This window comes from Myxine glutinosa, chromosome 5 (genome assembly GCF_964187855.1).
Source record: "Myxine glutinosa chromosome 5, kmMyxGlut1.1, whole genome shotgun sequence".
In the NCBI taxonomy this organism is placed as follows: Eukaryota; Metazoa; Chordata; class Myxini; order Myxiniformes; family Myxinidae; genus Myxine; species Myxine glutinosa.
This window is the reverse complement of record NC_136265.1, coordinates 30,634,991-30,654,363: the sequence shown is the minus strand read 5'-3', so window position 1 is coordinate 30,654,363 and position 19,373 is coordinate 30,634,991. Positions and strand designations below refer to the sequence as shown.

The 19,373-nt window shown below is 45.6% G+C and overlaps 1 protein-coding gene across 5 annotated transcripts in view; it reads left to right on the top strand.

Moving 5' to 3' along the window:
* LOC137418904 (jerky protein homolog-like) overlaps positions 1–19,373 on the top strand; it is an 82,703-nt gene that overhangs the window by 33,280 nt on the left and 30,050 nt on the right. For 4 of the 5 annotated variants that reach the window (XM_068105050.2, XM_068105052.2, XM_068105051.2 and 1 more), the window contains exon 1: positions 15,843–16,088. The exons of the other annotated variant lie outside the window; for it this stretch is intronic. In XM_068105050.2, coding sequence (XP_067961151.2) covers positions 15,917–16,088 — 172 coding nt within the window. In that variant the 5' untranslated portion in view covers positions 15,843–15,916. Of the gene's footprint in view, positions 1–15,842; positions 16,089–19,373 lie in introns of those variants that run through there. 5 annotated transcript variants of the gene reach the window in all.

Below are 19,373 nucleotides of genomic sequence, written 5' to 3'. Positions count from 1 at the left end.
TATGCAAACTTCCGCATCTGGTCGATGGCGGCCTCCATTGCGTGATTTGGTTTTAGAAATATTTTTTCAAATGCTCGACTCTCATTGGGTCCGGTGTTTGGTGACGCGTTTCGTTGAAGATAACCAGGCCCGTGCGGGCCGAGGTTGGTCTTAAAGTATTTTAATAATAAATTGGAGGTGCATAAGATTGTGAATCAAACAATGACGGGTGAAAGAAACTCCTATTGAACGTTTTCAAATTGTTATGCATACTTCCGCATCCGCAAGATGGCGGCCTCATTGTTATGCATACTTCCGCATCCGCAAGATGGCGGCCTCCATTGCGCTTCGGAATTCTCAAGCCAAGGCATAATCAGGTTTTCGACATAATACGTACGCGTTTATTGACAACACCGGCTTCGCCGGCTACTAGTACCGACTGCAAAGCCGCAATGAGCCGGCGAAGCCAAAGCCTCTTGCCACTATTTTACCCATCACTATGGCATCAGTAGGTTAGGTAGTTGGTAGTAGGTAGGTGTAGTAGGTACCATACCTGGTAAGACTTGGTAAAAGAGAAGAGCAGACAGTCCTCCCCAATACCTACATGTGTTACATATTTATGTGAATGTATGTGAATTACTATTCAGGTCTTTGCTTATCAATGTGTAGTCGATTAAAGGTTGTTGTGATTAAAGGGTCAGGAGCCCTTCTGAGAAAAAGGAGACCGGAAACGGAAGAAGAAAAGACACGAGGTCCTGGAGACGCGACGATTCTTCTTCTTCCTGGCCGAGCTCGGACGCGAGCGGTATCGATTGAGCAACGTAAGAGAATCGGCGTTTCAAAGCCCGTCTGGCGAGAGGAGTTACCGGGACGTGTAACTACCCTTTGACACGTCAAGTCACTGTGGGTTCGTGCACGGAACCAAGCAGCTGGCACAGTTCGCCTCGCCGTCTACAAGGCCGCGTACGGGTCGCACCTAGGGCCGCGCGCGCTGGGCAAGCCGCGTGTTGCTTTGCCTGCTTTACATTACCTGCTTTGCTTGGCCAGGAGGTGCGCGCTGCAGCCATTGTTCCCGGTACGGGACGTGCCCGGTGAAAGCACGTCAGGAAGGGTCCGTTCAACCGCCCACGTGCGGAGATCGAACTACCGGAGTACGGAGACATTGAGAGAGACATTGACCATGGAGGGAGTCGGGAGTGGGGCTCACATGAGGAATGTATAAGATGGCCATCTTAGAGTTATTATAGATGAGTTTACATCTTTGTACTATTGATTGCTGATTGTGGATGGTTGTTGATTGCTCGGGAAATATATATCATTGATTATTCCGGATCCTTGGTGTGGGGTTTCTGATTGATTGAAATTCATATTGATTGCGTTACGAAAGCGCCTAAATAATAGATCTTTCTGGCGGAGTTCCTCTCACGGTCCGGGGGTCACCGAGACCAGGTAGTCACCGGGAGGACCATGTAACAGAATTGGGGGCTCGTCCGGGATCTAAAATTGTATAAAATAATAAAATAATATTTTTATTAATTAAAATTTATTAATTAAGTATTAATTGGTAAATGTTTGGGGAAATTGGGGTAAAGTCTTGGGTGAAGGTTAACAGGTGTTAACGATAGGCACCATGGCGTTTGTGGCACAGAACTTTGCGGTAACCCCGAGTGAGGCACAGTTCCGAGCGTTACTAAAGTCGGACCTCTTGAAATTGGCCAAACATTTTAACTTGGAGGTCCGAACTAATTTGAGGAAGGCAGAGTTGCAGACCACGGTGATACAGTCTATGGTGGGATTAGGAACATGGGACGAGTTAGCCTGGCAGTGGCTACCCGAAGAACCAGAAGACGTTGAGCTCCGGAAACTGGAGTTGCAATTACGGAGCCAGGAACGGATTAAAGAAGAAGAAAGGAAAGCAGAAGAGAGGAGAGAAGAGAAACAAGCAGAGGAAAGGAGAGTGGAACGAGAACTTCAGGAAAGGTTAAAAGAAGAAGAAAGGAAAGCAGAAAAGGAAAGAGCAGAAGAAGAAAGGAAAGCAGAAGAGAGGAGAGAAGAGAAACAAGCAGAGGAAAGGAGAGTGGAACGAGAACTCCAGGAAAGGTTAGCAGAAGAAGAAAGGAAAGCAGAAAAGGAAAGAGCAGAAGAAGAAAGGAAAGCAGAAAAGGAAAGAGCAGAAGAAGAAAGGAAAGCAGAAAAGGAAAGAGCAGAAGAAGAAAGGAAAGCAGAAGAGAGGAGAGAAGAGAAACAAGCAGAGGAAAGGAGAGTGGAACGAGAACTCCAGGAAAGGTTAGAAGGGAGAAAAGCAGAGGAGAGGAGAGCTGCAAGGGACCTCGAAGCAGAGGAGAGAAAAGCGGAAAGGGAATTAAAGGAACGTGACATGGAGCTTCAGCAAGAAATTAAATTCAAGGAGCTGGAGTTAATGAGAGACTGGGGAGAGGTACCACCCTTGCTGACGGGGTCAACACCTAGCCAGAACACCTGGGATGTGGGCAGACATGTGAGGCTGGTTCCACCCTTCAGTGAAAAGGAAGTCGCTAAATTTTTTCCACACTTTGAGAAAGTGGCTCGACAGTTAAACTGGCCGGAGGAGGCCTGGACCATACTAGTGCAAAGTGTGCTGGTGGGAAAAGCTCAAGAGATTTATTCGGCGCTACCAATGGACCAATGTGCAGATTATGAGGTATTGAAGAAGCACATCCTCAAAGCCTATGAGTTGGTTCCGGAAGCTTACCGGCAAAAATTCAGGAATGCCAGGAAGAGGGAGAGTGAGACCCATGTGGAGTTTGCCAGAGTGAAAGAAAACATGTTTGATTGGTGGTGTGAGTCAAAAGGAGTCGGGAACGACTTCGAAGCATTGCGTGACCTGATGCTGGTGGAGGAGTTTCAACAGTGTGTCCACGAGGACATCAAAGTGTACCTGCAGGAAAAGAAAGTACCGAAGTTGTGGGACGCAGCCACCATGGCAGATGATTATGCCTTAACACACCGGATAGGGGTCCACGAACCTAACTCCTCGCCTAGATCTCCGCAGGGGAGGTGGGGAACAGCAGGTGCGGAGAACGACAATACATGGCGGCGGCCTCGAGAGGATTATGGGGACAACGCGGATACCCCACCTGTTCGAAATCAGAGGGCTGCGGGCCCAAGACAAACTTATTTTTCGGGGGGCCCGAGGCAGACCACGAGTTTTTCCTCCGGGCCTACTTGCGCTTTTTGCAAGAAACCTGGACACTTGATGTCCAGTTGTTACCTCATGAAAAGGGAAGACCCAGAGCGGAGTCTGACTATTACCACTCCGAATGCGATGGCAAGCGTAAGAAATCGCCCACAGAAGAGTTACCAACCATTTATTTATGAGGGGTTGGTCTCACTCAAGGGAGACTTGACTAACCCAAGACCGGTTAGGGTTTTGAGGGACACAGGAGCCCATCAATCCTTAATGCTTGAAGGCATTTTGCCATTGTCAAAGAGTACCGCAATTGGTGATAGTGTTCGGTTACAAGGGATCGGTGGCTGTGTTAGTGCCCCACTTCATGTCATCCATTTGGAATCCGATTTGGTGTCAGGACCGGTCACCGTCGGTTTACAAGCCACGCTTCCTGTAGAGGGAATATCTGTGATTATTGGGAATGATTTGGCCGGGGGGCAAATTTATGGTAACCCGAGGGTTGGTAAAGAGCACAGCAGGGAAAATAACACCCCACCAGCTCGGGATGGCGACAAAAGTTCCAAGTTATTTGTCGGGGGACTGAACTTCAACACAGAGGAAGAAGTTCTGACCTCTGTCTTCAACAGATATGGGCCGCTGGTGGAAGTGCGGGTGGTAAAAGACAGGGAAACGCAACGGTCAAGAGGGTTCGGCTTTGTCACGTTTGCAAGCACAAGAGACGCCAGAGAGGCAGAGAAGAATTGGAATGGTAAGGATTTGGAGGGTCGGACCATAACAGTAGGGAAGGCATTTCGTAGGCGTCGAGAGGTCTACTGAAGAGGACCACTTGGCAGGAGTTTTGGGGTTGGCAGCAGCCGATATTACTATGGAGGCTCCCAGAGTTACGGCACCTCCCGAAAGAATGAAGGTCAGAGCACTGGCCGAGAAGGAGACCGCCAGTCAGGTAACGGCTGGGACAAGGGGTCCCACCGTAACTGTTAGGAGTCTGGAGAAGTTGAAGCACTATATACGGGGGAGCTGCCGAGCCGAGGCTCCTACACGGACTAACCGTGAACGCCACGTTCTTAAAGGCGTCCAGGTAGTGAACTTTCCTGCACGGACTAACCGTGAACTCCATGTTCTTAAAGGCGTCCATGTAATGAACTTTCCTCCCCGGACTAACCGTGAACTCCACATTCCTTAAGGCGTCCATGTAGGAATACTCTGCTGGGCCTCCCGAAAAAGTGCTATAGAGAGGTTTAAATTTGGGGGCTTTGGGTCACCACCTCTTAACCGTCATTCAAGAGAAACTAGAAGTGGTTGACGCTTGGTCCAGAGGGAATTAATCTAGGGGATGGTGTGAAATTTTGTTGCTTTATTTTTAAGTGATGACTGTGCCCGGCGGGAACGGATGATTTGGGGGGGGTGAGTTATCTGGTTTGTATATCCAAATTGGCCGGCAAAGAAAGTTTTCGCTGGGTTCAAACTTTCTTTCTTGAAGGGGGGGAGTGTTACATATTTATGTGAATGTATGTGAATTACTATTCAGGTCTTTGCTTATCAATGTGTAGTCGATTAAAGGTTGTTGTGATTAAAGGGTTATGAGCCCTTCTGAGAAAAAAGGAGACCGGAAACGGAAGAAGAAAAGACACGAGGTCCTGGAGACGCGACGATGCTTCTTCTTCCTGGCCGAGCTCGGACGCGAGCGGTATCGATTGAGCAACGTAAGAGAATCGGCGTTTCAAAGCCCGTCTGGCGAGAGGAGTTACCGGGACGTGTAACTACCCTTTGACACGTCAAGTCACTGTGGGTTCGTGCACGGAACCAAGCAGCTGGCACAGTTCGCCTCGCCGTCTACAAGGCCTCGTACGGGTCGCACCTAGGGCCGCGCGCGCTGGGCAAGCCGCGTGTTGCTTTGCCTGCTTTACATTACCTGCTTTGCTTGGCCAGGAGGTGCGCGCTGCAGCCGTTGTTCCCGGTACGGGACGTGCCCGGTGAAAGCACGTCAGGAAGGGTCCGTTCAACCGCCCACGTGCGGAGATCGAACTACCGGAGTACGGAGACATTGAGAGAGACATTGACCATGGAGGGAGTCGGGGCTCACGTGAGGAATGTATAAGATGGCCATCTTAGAGTTATTATAGATGAGTTTACATCTTTGTACTATTGATTGCTGATTGTGGATGGTTGTTGATTGCTCGGGAAATATATATCATTGATTATTCCGGATCCTTGGTGTGGGGTTTCTGATTGATTGAAATTCATATTGATTGTGTGGGGTTTCTAAATAATAGATCTTTCTGGCAGAGTTCCTCTCACGGTCCGGGGGTCACCGAGACCAGGTAGTCACCGGGAGGACCACGTAACACATGCAGTAAATGTCACAAGAAGCTTAAGGAAGTAACTATACGATGTGCTGGCTTAGGGCCTATTTTAAGAAATTTTAACTGGGTTTAACATACGTTTTCACAGTATGTGTGTAGTCTTCTAACTTCAGTCGCTGTCAGGGCTGGTTCTCTCCGGGCACTGCGGCTTCCTCCACCAGAAGAAGTTAGCTTGCAGTGATTAATTCGGTGAATTCTGTCTCAACTTCGGATATTTCCGGCCGTGAAAAACTATCAACTTCAGTCGCTGTCAGGACTGGTTCTCTCCGGGCACTGCGGCTTCCTCCACCAGAAGAAGTTAGCTTGCAGTAAGATCAGTGCCGACAGATCAGACGATAGCGCCGTTTCAACGGCAATGTGTGACTGTCGTGAATCAAACCGAGCTTTCTTTCTTTATGTAAACCGCTTATACCCGTAGGTGCAGGACAACATCATAAATCAGACAAATCTACTGAGCATGGGAGCATGGGATTGAAGCCTAATTCGGCTTTTCAGGTCTACCACTAAAGAAGAGAAAAATTTCGAAAATGGCCCAGAGTGGTTTACTTTCCAATTACGTTTCGTGAGAACATTGTTTTTTATCGCGAAAAGAAGGTGATAGACACTGATAGTGACCTGTAAGTACTCTTGAACATCCTCAACAACACATATATGCTGGTGCGAGCACTCAAAGGTCTTTACACGCTTTAGAGAAATTTAGCAGTGTACAGTTAAAGTGTAGACTTAAACTGGTAATTGAAACAGTGTAGATTGTAACCTGGTGAATGAGCAGGAGTCACATGACACTTTCTCACGAATTAGCTTGGGTACGCAAGACTTGGGTACATTTATGTCGTGGTTAAGCATAAACGTCGTCCTTCATGCCACATCTGATAGGTCAGTGTGGCGATGAAGAATGGAGGCGAAACATTGTTCCTCGTTTTGGCTTTCACCGAGTGACATGGCGTTTTGCAGAATCGAGTCGAAAAACACGTTGTTCAAGTGCTCGTACTTTTTCGCTGTGCAGTAAGCGAGTGACTTGATACGTTTCACAGTGCCCAAAGCAATGACGATTTAGCTTAGGAAATTTGAGCATATGATGAGAACTATACTCAAAGGCAAAAGTTATTGTGACACACAAACAACAAACAGAATCAGTGTTAAACTTTTACTGCCGCGAATGAAATGTTATTACATGGAAAGACAAATGTTTCAAGGTATGGTAACGATCAACAGTCCATAAGAACAGTGCACCTGGCATATGCAAATGAGCCACAACACAAGAGGGGGTTCACAAGCAAGTTCACACAGTCAGTAGCGAGTGTGTCCACCTTGTGCATTGATGCAGGCCTGGCACCTTCGCCTCATTGAGGCCACTAAACGTCGATGAAAGTCCTTGGGAAGATCATTCCATATCCGAGGAAGGATTTGGTGGAGTTCCTGCAGCGTTTTTGGAGGATTCGGATGACGTCGTAAACGTCGCTCCATTTCATCCCAGACGTGTTCAATGGGTGACAAATCAGGGGATCTTGCAGGCCAGGGTAACACATTAACATTGTTCTGATTAAGATACTGCTGTACAACTCGAGCAACGTGTGGTCTGGCATTGTCGTGTTGAAACGTCACTCTAGGGCCGTTCTGTTGCAAAAACGGTAAAGCGGCCATTTGCAAAATCTCGTCTCGGTACCTCACAGCATTCAAGTTCCCCTCAATCACAATCATTGGCGTTCTTGCTGCAGCTGTTATCCCACCCCAGATCATAACGCCCCCACCTCCAAAACGATCCCCTTCCAGAACACATGGCCTGATGTAACGTTCACCTGTGCACCTGTAGACACGTGTCCTACCGTCAGCTCGGTGAAGCTGTGCCAAATGGTGTTTCTATGGACGTTGAATCGACGAGCAACATCACGCTGCGAGGTACCAGACTGAAGCATACCTATAGCTCTCCATCTGTCATTTTCCCCGAGGCGTGACATGTCGAACTTATTCCAAAACGATGAATAGAGTTGTTTTTCTGACTTCTGCACTTCTTAAGACTGCATTGAGTGGAAATGATAAGCGTCTGGTTGTCTGGCCTTTTAAAGTTAACATTGCTGGCCATTTTTCTCGAATATGTCATGCTTCTTGCAAATTTCATGCAATTCGAACAACAACTGCTTGGTTGCGTTTCTTCGACCATTTTAACACACTCTTTCTCTGGTTCAAATCCAAAAATTCATTCACAAGATTACCAATGAAAAAATTCCATGTCACAATAACTTTTGCCTCTGAGTATATTTCGAGCAGCATATGCTTACGCGTGATTCGGTTGTTTTGCACCAACCTCGTTCGTGGCGTCGCAGATGACGCCCTGGTAAGATGTCCTGTGTCGAGGGCGCTGATTGGCTGACCTAAGCTAATCGCTGATTCGTCAGCTCACAAAATTTCGAAAATTCAGACCTAAAATGACACAATTTGCATTCTGGATGAGATTAAAATTGATAAAATTTACTTATTGATTCATTCGGTGAATTCCGTCTCAACTTCGGATATTTCCGGCCGTGAAAAACTATCCGTATTTCTAAACTAAATATGTAAACTGCTTATACTGTATTTCTGGCCGTGAAAAACTATCCCCGATGGCCACGAGATTTCTAAAAAATAATTCTTCGTCAATTTTAGAATATTTGACGCCGTTTTCACCCTCCGAAACGCGTAATAAGCTTTAAAAAAATATTTTTTCAAATGCTCGAATCTCATTGGTTCTGGTGTTTGGTGACGATTTTCATTGAAGATAACGAGGTTGGTCTTAACGTATTTGAAATACAAATTAGAGGTTCATTAGATTGTGAATCAAAGAACGACGGGTGAAACAAACTCCGATTGAACTTTTTCGCAATTGTTTTATGCAAACTTCCGTATCCGGTCGATGGCGGCCTCCAGTGCGTGATTTGGTTTTCGAAATATTTTTTCAAATGCTCGACTCTCATTGGGTCCGGTGTTTGGTGACGCGTTTCGTTGAAGATAACCAGGCCCGTACGGGCCGAGGTTGGTCTTAAAGTATTTTAATAATAAATTGGAGGTGCATAAGATTGTGAATCAAACAATGACGGGTGAAAGAAACTCCTATTGAACGTTTTCAATTTGTTATGCATACTTCCGCATCCGCAAGATGGTGGCCTCCATTGCGCTTCGGAATTCTCAAGCCAAGGCATAATCAGGTTTTCGACATAATACGTACGGCGTCGTACGCGTTTATTGACAACACCGGCTTCGCCGGCTACTAGTACCGACTGCAAAGCCGCAATGAGCCGGCGAAGCCAAAGCCTCTTGCCACTATTTTACCCATCACCATGGCATCAGTAGGTTAGGTAGTTGGTAGTATGTAGGTAGGTAGTTGGTAGTAGGTAGGTGTAGTAGGTACCGTACCTGGTAAGACTTGGTAAAAGAGAAGAGCAGACAGTCCTCCCCAATACCTGCATACCTCTTGCCACTATTTTACCCATCACCATGGCATCAGTAGGTTAGGTAGTTGGTAGTACGTAGGTAGGTAGTTGGTAGTAGGTAGGTGTAGTAGGTACCGTACCTGGTAAGACTTGGTAAAAGAGAAGAGCAGACAGTCCTCCCCAATACCTGCATACAATAAATGTCACAAGAAGCTTAAGGAAGTAACGATACGATGTGCTAGCTTAAGGCCTATTTTAAGAAATTTTAACTGGGCTTAACATACGTTTTCACAGTATGTGTGTAGTCTTCTAACTTCAGTCGCTGGCAGGACTGGTTCTCTCCGGGCACGGCAGCTTCCTCCACCAGAAGACGTTAGCTTGCAGTGATTAATTCGGTGAATTCCGTCTCAACTTCGGATATTTCCGGCCGTGAAAAACTATCCGTATTTCTAAACTAAATATGTAAACCGCTTACACCATATTTCTGGCCGTGAAAAACTATCCCATACGGCCGCGAGATTTCTAAAAAATAATTCTTCGTCAATGTTAGAATATTTGACGCCGTTTTCACCCTCCGAAACGCGTAATAATATTTTTTCAAATACTCGAATCTCATTGGTTCTGGTGTTTGATGACGATTTTCGTTGAAGATAACGAGGTTGGTCTTAACGTATTTTAATTACTAATTAGAGGTTTCATTTGATTGTGAATCAAAGAACGACGGGTGAAACAAACTCCTATTGAACTTTTTCGCAATTGTTTTATGCAAACTTCCGCATCCGGTCGATGGCGGCCACCAGTGAGTGATTTAATTTTAGAAATATTTTTGCAAATGCTCGACTCTCATTGCGTCCGGTGTTTGGTGACGCGTTTTGTTGAAGATAACCAGGCCCGTGCGGGCCGATCGATGTTGGTCTTAAATTATTTTATTTATACATTGGAGGTGCATAAGATTGTGAATCAAACGATGACGGGTGAAAGAAACTCCTAATGAACGTTTTAAATTTGTTATGCATACTTCCGCATCCGCAAGATGGCTGCCTCCACTGCGCTTCGGATTCTCGAGCCAAGGCATAATCAGGTTTTCAACATAATACGTACGCGTTTTTTGACAACACCGGCTTCGCCGGCTACTAGTACCGACTGCAAAGCCGCAATGAGCCGGCGAAGCCAAAACCTCTTGCCACTATTTTACCCATCACTATGGCATCAGTAGGTTAGGTAGTTGGTAGTAGGTAGGTGTAGTAGGTACCGTACCTGGTAAGACTTGGTAAAAGAGAAGAGCAGACAGTCCTCCCCAATGGCAATACCTGCATACAATAAATGTCACAAGAAGCTTAAGGAAGTAACTATACGATGTGCTAGCTTAAGGCCTATTTTTAACTGGGCTTAACATATGTTTTCACAGTAAGTGTGTAGTCTTCTAACTTCAGTCGCTGTCAGGCGCCAGGGCTGGTTCTCTGACTCTCCGGGCACGGCGGCTTCGTCCACCAGAAGAAGTTAGCTTGCAGTGATTAATTCGTTGAATGCCGTCTCAACTTCGGATATTTCCGGCCGTGAAAAACTATCTGTATTTCTAAACTAAATATGTAAACCGCTTATACCGTATTTCTGGCCGTGAAAAACTATCCCATACGGCCGCGAGATTTCTAAAAAATAATTCTTTGTCAATGTTAGAATATTTGACGCCGTTTTCACCATCCGAAACGCGTAATAAGCTTTAAAAAAATTTTTTTTCCAAATGCTCGAATCTCATTGGTTCTGGTGTTTGATGACGATTTTCGTTGAAGATAACGAGGTTGGTCTTATCGTATTTTAATTACTAATGAGAGGTTTCATTAGATTGTGAATCAAAGAACGACGGGTGAAACAAACTCCTATTGAACTTTTTCGCAATTGTTTTATGTAAACTTCCGCATCCGGTCGATGGTGCCCACCATTGAGCGCTTTCATTTTAGAAATATTTTTGCAAATGCTCGACTCTCAATGGGTCCGGTGTTTGGTGACGCGTTTTGTTGAAGATAACCAGACCCGTGCGGGCCGATGTTGGTCTTAAATTATTTTATTAATACATCGGAGGTGCATAAGATTGTGAATCAAACGACGACGGGTGAAAGAAATTCCTAATGAACGTTTTAAATTTGTTATGCATACTTCCGCCTCCGCAAGATGGCTGCGCCCACTGCGCTTCGGATTCTCGAGCCAAGGCATAGTCAGGTTTTCAACATAATACGTACTCGTTTATTGACAACACCGGCTTCGCCGGCTACTAGTACCGACAGCAAAGCCGCAATGAGCCGGCGAAGCCAAAACCTCTTGCCACTATTTTACCCATCACTATGGCATCAGTAGGTTAGGTAGTTGGTAGTAGGTAGGTGTAGTAGGTACCGTACCTGGTAAGACTTGGTAAAAGAGAAGAGCAGACAGTCCTCCCCAATGGCAATACCTGCATACAATAAATGTCACAAGAAGCTTAAGGAAGTAACTATACGATGTGCGAGCTTATGGCCTATTTTAAGAATTTTTAACTGGGCTTAACATACGTTTTCACAGGACCGTATGTGTGTCGTCTTCTAACTTCAGTCGCTGTCAGGCGCCAGGGCTGGTTCTCTGACTCTCCGGGCACGGCAGCTTCCTCCACCAGAAGACGTTAGCTTGCAGTGATTAATTCGGTGAATTCCGTCTCAACTTCGGATATTTCCGGGCGTGAAAAACTATCTGTATTTCTAAACTAAATATGTAAACCGCTTATACCATATTTCTGGCCGTGAAAAACGATCCCCGACGGCCGCGAGATTTCTAAAAAATAATTCTTCGTCAATGTTAGAATATCCCTGGTGTTGTGCTAGCGGCTTGGGTGCCGGCTTAGGATCCAAGGATCCTGGGTTCGAATCCCGGTCGATCGCTGAATTAACGCCAGGGGGGTTGACTCAGCCTGTCATCCTTCCGAGGTCGGCTAATTGAGTACCAGTTCACTTGTAATTCCCTGTTTGTCGTTAAAGGCGGCAAAAAGGGTTGGCGTCAGGAAGGGCATCCGGCCGTAAAACATTGCTTCAAATAGGGGACCGAAAAACAACAACCACGGTTCCCGAAAAAGGCCAACCCCCGCTTTGCGGGGAAAAATGGCCTCTAAAGGTGGTTATAATGTTAGAATATTTGATGCCGTTTTCACCGTCCGAAACGCGTAATAATATTTTTTCAAATGCTCCAATCTCATTGGTTCTGGTGTTTGATGACGATTTTCGTTGAAGATAACGAGGTTGGTCTTAACGTATTTTAATTACTAAATAGAGGTTTCATTAGATTGTGAATCAAAGAACGACGGGTGAAACAAACTCCTATTGAACTTTTTCGCAATTGTTTTATGCAAACTTCCACATCCGGTCGATGGTGGTCTCCATTTAGTGATTTCATTTTAGAAATATTTTTGCAAATGCTCGACTCTCATTGGGTCCGGTGTTTGGTGACGCGTTTTGTTGAAGATAACCAGACCCGTGCGGGCTGATGTTGGTCTTAAATTATTTTATTAATACATTGGAGGTGCATAAGATTGTGAATCAAACGATGACGGGTGAAAGAAACTCCCAATGAACGTTTTAAATTTGTTATGCATACTTCCGCATCCGCAAGATGGCTGCCTCCACTGCGCTTCGGATTCTCGAGCCAAGGCATAATCAGGTTTTCAACATAATACGTACTCGTTTATTGACAACACCGGCTTCGCCGGCTACTAGTACCAACTGCAAAGCCGCAATGAGCCGGCGAAGCCAAAGCCTCTTGCCACTATTTTACCCATCACTATGGCATCAGTAGGTTAGGTAGTTGGTAGTAGGTAGGTGTAGTAGGTACCGTACCTGGTAAGACTTGGTAGGTAGTTGGTAGTTGGTAGTAGGTAGGTAGGTAGTTGGTAGTAGGTAGGTGTAGTAGGTACCGTACCTGGTAAGACTTGGTAAAAGAGAACAGCAGACAGTCCTCCCCAATACCTGCATACAATAAATGTCACAAGAAGCTTAAGGAAATAACTATACGATGTGCTAGCTTAAGGCCTATTTTAAGAAATTTTAACTGGGCTTAACATACGTTTTCACAGTATGTGTGTAGTCTTCTAACTTCAGTCGCTGGCAGGACTGGTTCTCTCCGGGCACGGCGGCTTCGTCCACCAGAAGAAGTTAGCTTGCAGTGATTAATTCGGTGAATTCTGTCTCAACTTCGGATATTTCCGGCCGTGAAAAACTATCCGTATTTCTAAACTAAATATGTAAACCGCTTATACCGTATTTCTGGCCGTGAAAAACTATCCCATACGGCCGCGAGATTTCTAAAAAATAATTCTTCGTCAATGTTAGAATATTTGACGCCGTTTTCACCGTCCGAAACGCGTAATAAGCTTAAAAAAAATTTTTTTTTCAAATGCTCGAATCTCATTGGTTCTGGTGTTTGATGACGATTTTCGTTGAAGATAACGAGGTTGGTCTTAACGTATTTTAATTACTAATGAGAGGTTTCATTAGATTGTGAATCAAAGAACGACGGGTGAAACAAACTCCTATTGAACTTTTTCGCAATTGTTTTATGCAAACTTCCGCATCCGGTCGATGGCGCCCATCATTGAGCGCTTTCATTTTAGAAATATTTTTGCAAATGCTCGACTCTCATTGGGTCCGGTGTTTGGTGACGCGTTTTGTTGAAGATAACCAGGCCCGTGCGGGCCGATGTTGGTCTTAAATTATTTTATTAATACATCGGAGGTGCATAAGATTGTGAATCAAACGACGACGGGTGAAAGAAACTCCTCATGAACGTTTTAAATTTGTTATGCATACTTCCGCCCACGCAAGATGGCTGCGCCCACTGCGCTTCGGATTCTCGAGCCAAGGCATAATCAGGTTTTCAACATAATACGTACTCGTTTATTGACAACACCGGCTTCGCCGGCTATTATTGACAACACCGGCTTCGCCGGCTATTATTGACAACACCGGCTTCGCCGGCTATTATTGACAACACCGGCTTCGCCGGCTCCTGGTACCGACTGCAAAGCCGCAATGAGCCGGCGAAGCCAAAACCTCTTGCTACTATTTACTATTTTACCCATCACCATGGCATCAGTGGGTTAGGTAGTTGGTAGTAGGTAGGTGTAGTAGGTACCGTACCTGGTAAGACTTGGTAATTGACAACACCAGCTTCGCCGGCTATTATAGAGATCGGTGATAAACACAACACCTACAATTTACATTGAGAACCTGTGAAACAGTTATATGGAAGCTTATAGCATGGTCTGGATTCGAACCCAGGTTACACAGCTTTGTAGCGAATATGCCTAAAAATAACACATTACTTCTTCATATGGGGTGATGTGATGAGACAGACAGATTGAGAGAGGGCAAGACAGAATGAAAGGAACCCGTCCGTGAGGCGATATCGACCACGTGGTGAGGGGTTGTCACAGCAGCTGGGCGGCTTTCAAGCCCTTCACCACCTACGTTCTGTTATGGCCTTTGCTCAACAGCCAGGGAGGGTGCATTCAAGGGTGTGGGTGGATTCAAGGGTGTGGGTGGATTCAAGGGTGTGGGTGGATTCAAGGGTTTGGGTGGATTCAAGGGAGTGGGTGGATTCAAGGGTGTGGGTGGATTCAAGGGTGTGGGTGGATTCAAGGGTTTGGGTGGATTCAAGGGAGTGGATGGATTAAAGGGTTTGGGTGGATTCAAGGGTGTGGGTGGATTCAAGGGTGTGGGTGGATTCAAGGGTGTGGGTGGATTCAAGGGTTTGGGTGGATTCAAGGGAGTGGGTGGATTCAAGGGTGTGGGTGGATTCAAGGGTGTGGGTGGATTCAAGGGTTTGGGTGGATTCAAGGGAGTGGGTGGATTAAAGGGTTTGGGTGGATTAAAGGGTTTGGGTGGATTCAAGGGTGTGGGTGGATTCAAGGGTGTGGGTGGATTCAAGGGTGTGGGTGGATTCAAGGGTTTGGGTGGATTCAAGGGAGTGGGTGGATTCAAGGGAGTGGGTTCAAGGGTAAAACTTTACAATGTTTGGTGTCGCTGATGTGACGTCCATGTTCCACATTTGACTGAACTCGATCATCATAATCATAAATATTATTATTTTCCTCCATCAGAGTCCAGAAAATAAACAGATTTAATAAACCACACAGTTTGCGGTTATTGTGGTTCATTAAAAAGTACTTATATAGATTTAATTCACGAATGAACCAGCGCTGGCATGGCCGAGTGGTTACATCGCTTCATTTGACGAGTTCCCAACTCTGTCTGCATTGAATCTCCGGTTCAAATCCGGGACCCACCGGCATTATCCAGCGTTTTATTTCCCGAAAAATTTCTTATTTCTTTTGCATAGTTTTCTTTGGGAAGTCATTTTTCACGGATCCAGGTCTTCAACAAACCAAGGATTGATAAAAATAAAATGTGGGAAAGCAATACGCAATTGAGAGCTTTCCGTGACGTCACTACTATCGGGCCCGTCGCTGGTACACCGCCATCTTGGAGGATACATGACATGAGCACGGAGTTTACGTACGCGTTTATTGATAACACCGGCTTCGCCGGTTATTGTAGAGATCGGTGATAAACACAACACCGACAATTTACATTGAGAACCTGTGAAACAGTAATATGGAAGCTTATAGCATGGTCTGGATTCGAACCCAGGTTACACAGCTTTGTAGCGAATACGCCTACCAGTTCCTTTTAAAGATGTGCTCGTAAGCTCAGCTTGTGCATTCTTCTTTTTCAATGCAAACGCGATTTTTTTGTTGAATATAATTTGTAAATTCAAAACAATACGAATTATCTTCTGTGGATTGGATTTTGAAATAATAATTACACTAAAACTCAAAAACATAATTGAAATAACTGGTGTTGTTTCGGTGTTTGTCTCCACGTGCATTTTGGAGAAATGTCCTGTTGATAACGTTGGTTGTAGTTGGAGCGGTAGTGACGTCAAACGTGTGTTGTGGGTGCTGAGAGTCAGCGTTGAGGGTCATGAACCGAGACCCCCCGATCTGCGGCCACGATCCGAGATCCTTGGATTCCAAGTCGGGTTCTGATGGAGGGAACGGAGGGGATCCAGGAGGGGTCGATGGGATCTGCGGGTTCAAGATCCTGGACGTTCAGAACCTTCGTGATGGAAGAGACGGGACGGACCAGGAACCAGGTGCGGGGTCCTAATTGCTGTTACCTTTCGCAAGACATACCCAAGGTGTGTGTGTGTGTGTGTGTGTGTGTGTGTGTGTGTGTGTGTGTGTGTGTGTGTGTGTGTGTGTGTGTGTGTGTGTGTGTGTGTGTGTGTGTGTGTGTGTGTGTGTGTGTGTGTGTGTGTGTGTGTGTGTGTCGGAACTAAATGCTCAGCACTGGCAAAAGCCTGGCAAACGTCTTGTCTGGCTCAGACAGGCTCAGACAAAAGCCTTGTCTGAGCCTGGCAAACGTTAAGCTCTGAAATGTCCGTCCCCTCTCAATGCTTTGCACCGAAATGTCCGCACCCGCAAAATATTTATGATTTGTATTAATTAGAATACTTTGGCTCATTATAATTTGCCTTTGATTGTTGTTGAGTTTTTATAGATACTAAATGAAGATATGGAGCAGAGGAAGAATAGGAAGAAGAAGAATCATCTGTTCAATTCAGCTTTCCTGATGTGACTACCACTTTGATGTAGTGGGGAGGCTTGTGCGTCACAGTGACCCGGAGAGCTATGCTGGTGGGAGCAATACCCCCTGGTTATGTTTAACCAAGCCAGACAGGTCAAAGGGTAGGGGCCAGACAAAGAGGGGTCACACAAATATGACAGGATGAGGATTTTTCACATATGACAGGATGATGATGACATATTTCATATTTGATGATGATGATGATGACATATTTCACATATGACAGGTCACACAAATATGACAGGATGATGATGATTTATGATGAGATGAGGATGACAGGTCACAATTAATCTTAACACGATCGTCTATCTCCACATCTATACATTTTTGCTTTAAAAATGGATTTCTCTGCAACCGCTTGTCTGATCAATGCGAAACTTTAAACATAGGAGGGCATCCCCATGGATAATATTTTCTTGCTAACTGATGTCATAGGTCACATAGTATTGCAGCCATATTGGATTAAAGAAATAAATCTAGACATGATTTTCTACAAAACTGCTCAACGAAAAAAAAATTAAACTTGGCATATGTCGGCAACTCCCCATGGGGTTAATAGGGTGATGATGATGTCACCGATAACTCGGTATTTCAGCCATAATCTGTTGAATATAAATCTTTATCTGAAAAATCTGAAACTTCATATACACTACATGACTAAAAGTATGTGGACACCCAAACATCGAACATCTCATTCGAAAATCATGAGCATTAATATGGAGTTGGTCCCCCCTTATGCGCTACTTGCTTCAGCACTCGGCGGTCCCGTTCTGTGAGCTTTTGTGGCCTACCACTTCGTGGCTGAGCTGTTGTTGCTCCTACACGTTTCGACTTCACATTAACAGCACTTACAGTAGACAGGGACAGCTCTAGCAGGGCAGAAATTTCATGAACTGACTTGTTGGAAAGATGGCATCCTACGACGGTGCCACGTTGAAAGTCACTGAGCTCTTCAGTTCGGCCCATTCTACTGCCATTGTTTGTCTATGGAGCATGGCTGTGTGCTTGATGATATATACCTGTGGCTGTGGCTGAAATAACCGAATCCACGAATTAGAAGGGATGTCCGCATACTTTTGGTCATGTAGTGTATGTGATATACGACCCGATGTGAGTACAACAACAACAACATGCATTTTAAGGCCATTTTCCCTACTAGAGCGGGGGTTAGCCTTGCGGTCCCCATGACAATCTTCTCCATTTTGCCCTATTTCCTGCATCTCTCCTTGTTAACCCCCTTGCCCACATTTCTTCTTCCACCATCTTTAGCCAAGTCTTTCTCGGTCTTCCCCGTCCTCTACTTCCTTCTACATTCATTTCCATCACTCTTCTCAACCAGTCACTTTCATCCTTCCTCAACACATGACCAAACCATCTCAACCTGTTCCTCTTCACAGGCTCTATTCCCATCATTTTTCGCAATTCATCATTTGTCTTCCTCTCTCTCAACGATACTCCGCACATCCATCGAACCATTCGCATTTCCACCCTTTCCAACCTTCGTTGCTGCTCTACGTTCATTACCCATGTCTCGCTCCCATAAATCATAACACTTCTCACACATGCAGCATACACCTTTCCCTTCAGCTTCAACGACACTCCCCTCCTCATCAGCACGCCACTCTGTTCCTGAAACTTCTTCCATGCACATCTCACTCTAGCAACCGTTGCCGAGTCTGATCCACCATTCAGCATGTCTCCGAGGTAGCAAAATGTTTTCACACCTTCCAGCTTCATGCCGTCTCCAAGATCCAACTCAACATTTTCTCCATGTGCAGCTCCCTCTGTGCACACCTTACATTTGAATGTAGCTGCCACACTGGTTAATGACCCTCTCAGACCACTACATTTTTGATGAACCCACTCAGCGCACATTGTACATTGAATGGAGTTCACTCCGCCACCCTTCCTGCACACAGCACAGGGCCACTTCCCAGTTCTTTCCACCTCACCACATACTTTACCACTTGCCATCACCTTTGTCTTTCCGATATTCACCTTCAGACCTTTTGTCCCCAGACATTCCTTCCACTTGTTCATCTTTTCCTTCAGTCCATCCATACTTTCCGCAGTCAACACCAGATCATCTGCATACAACAACTCCCACGGTAAACCCTCCTTTACCTTCTGAGCCAGCACCTCCATCACAGCTACAAATAGTAGTGGACTTAGTACCGACCCCTGATGCAATCCCACCTTCACCTCAAACTCACCACTGTTCCCGTCCTTCGTCCTTACAGCTGTGCGTGCTCTTTTGTACATTGCCATCACTACTCTGATCAACCATTCCTCCACTTATAACTTCCTCATTGCCAATGTCAATACTTTGCGTGGAACCCTATCGAATGCTTTCTCCAGATCAACAAACCCAAGAAACAACTTCTTCCTCTTCTCCATGTACTTCTCCTGCAACTGCCTCACAATAAAAAGCGCGTCTGTCGTTCCTCTTCCTGGCATAAATCCAAACTGCATTTCGTCGATCTTCACTTTCTTCCTTATCCTCCTCTCCAACACCCTTTCCAATACCTTCATTCCATGCTACAAAAACTTTATCACTCGGTACGTGCCACACTCTAGACTCTAGAGGGTCACCTTTCCCCTTGTATAGAGGGACGAGGGTACTCAGTTCCCAATCCACTGGAACGCGGCCTTCTTTCACCGCCAGATTACAGATCTCTGTCATTCTCTTCACACCCCAACTTCCTGCTGCCTTCAACATATCTCCCACAACTCCCGTCGGCCCTCCCGCTTTTCTACTCTTCATTGCTTTTATCGCTTCCTCAACTTCCTT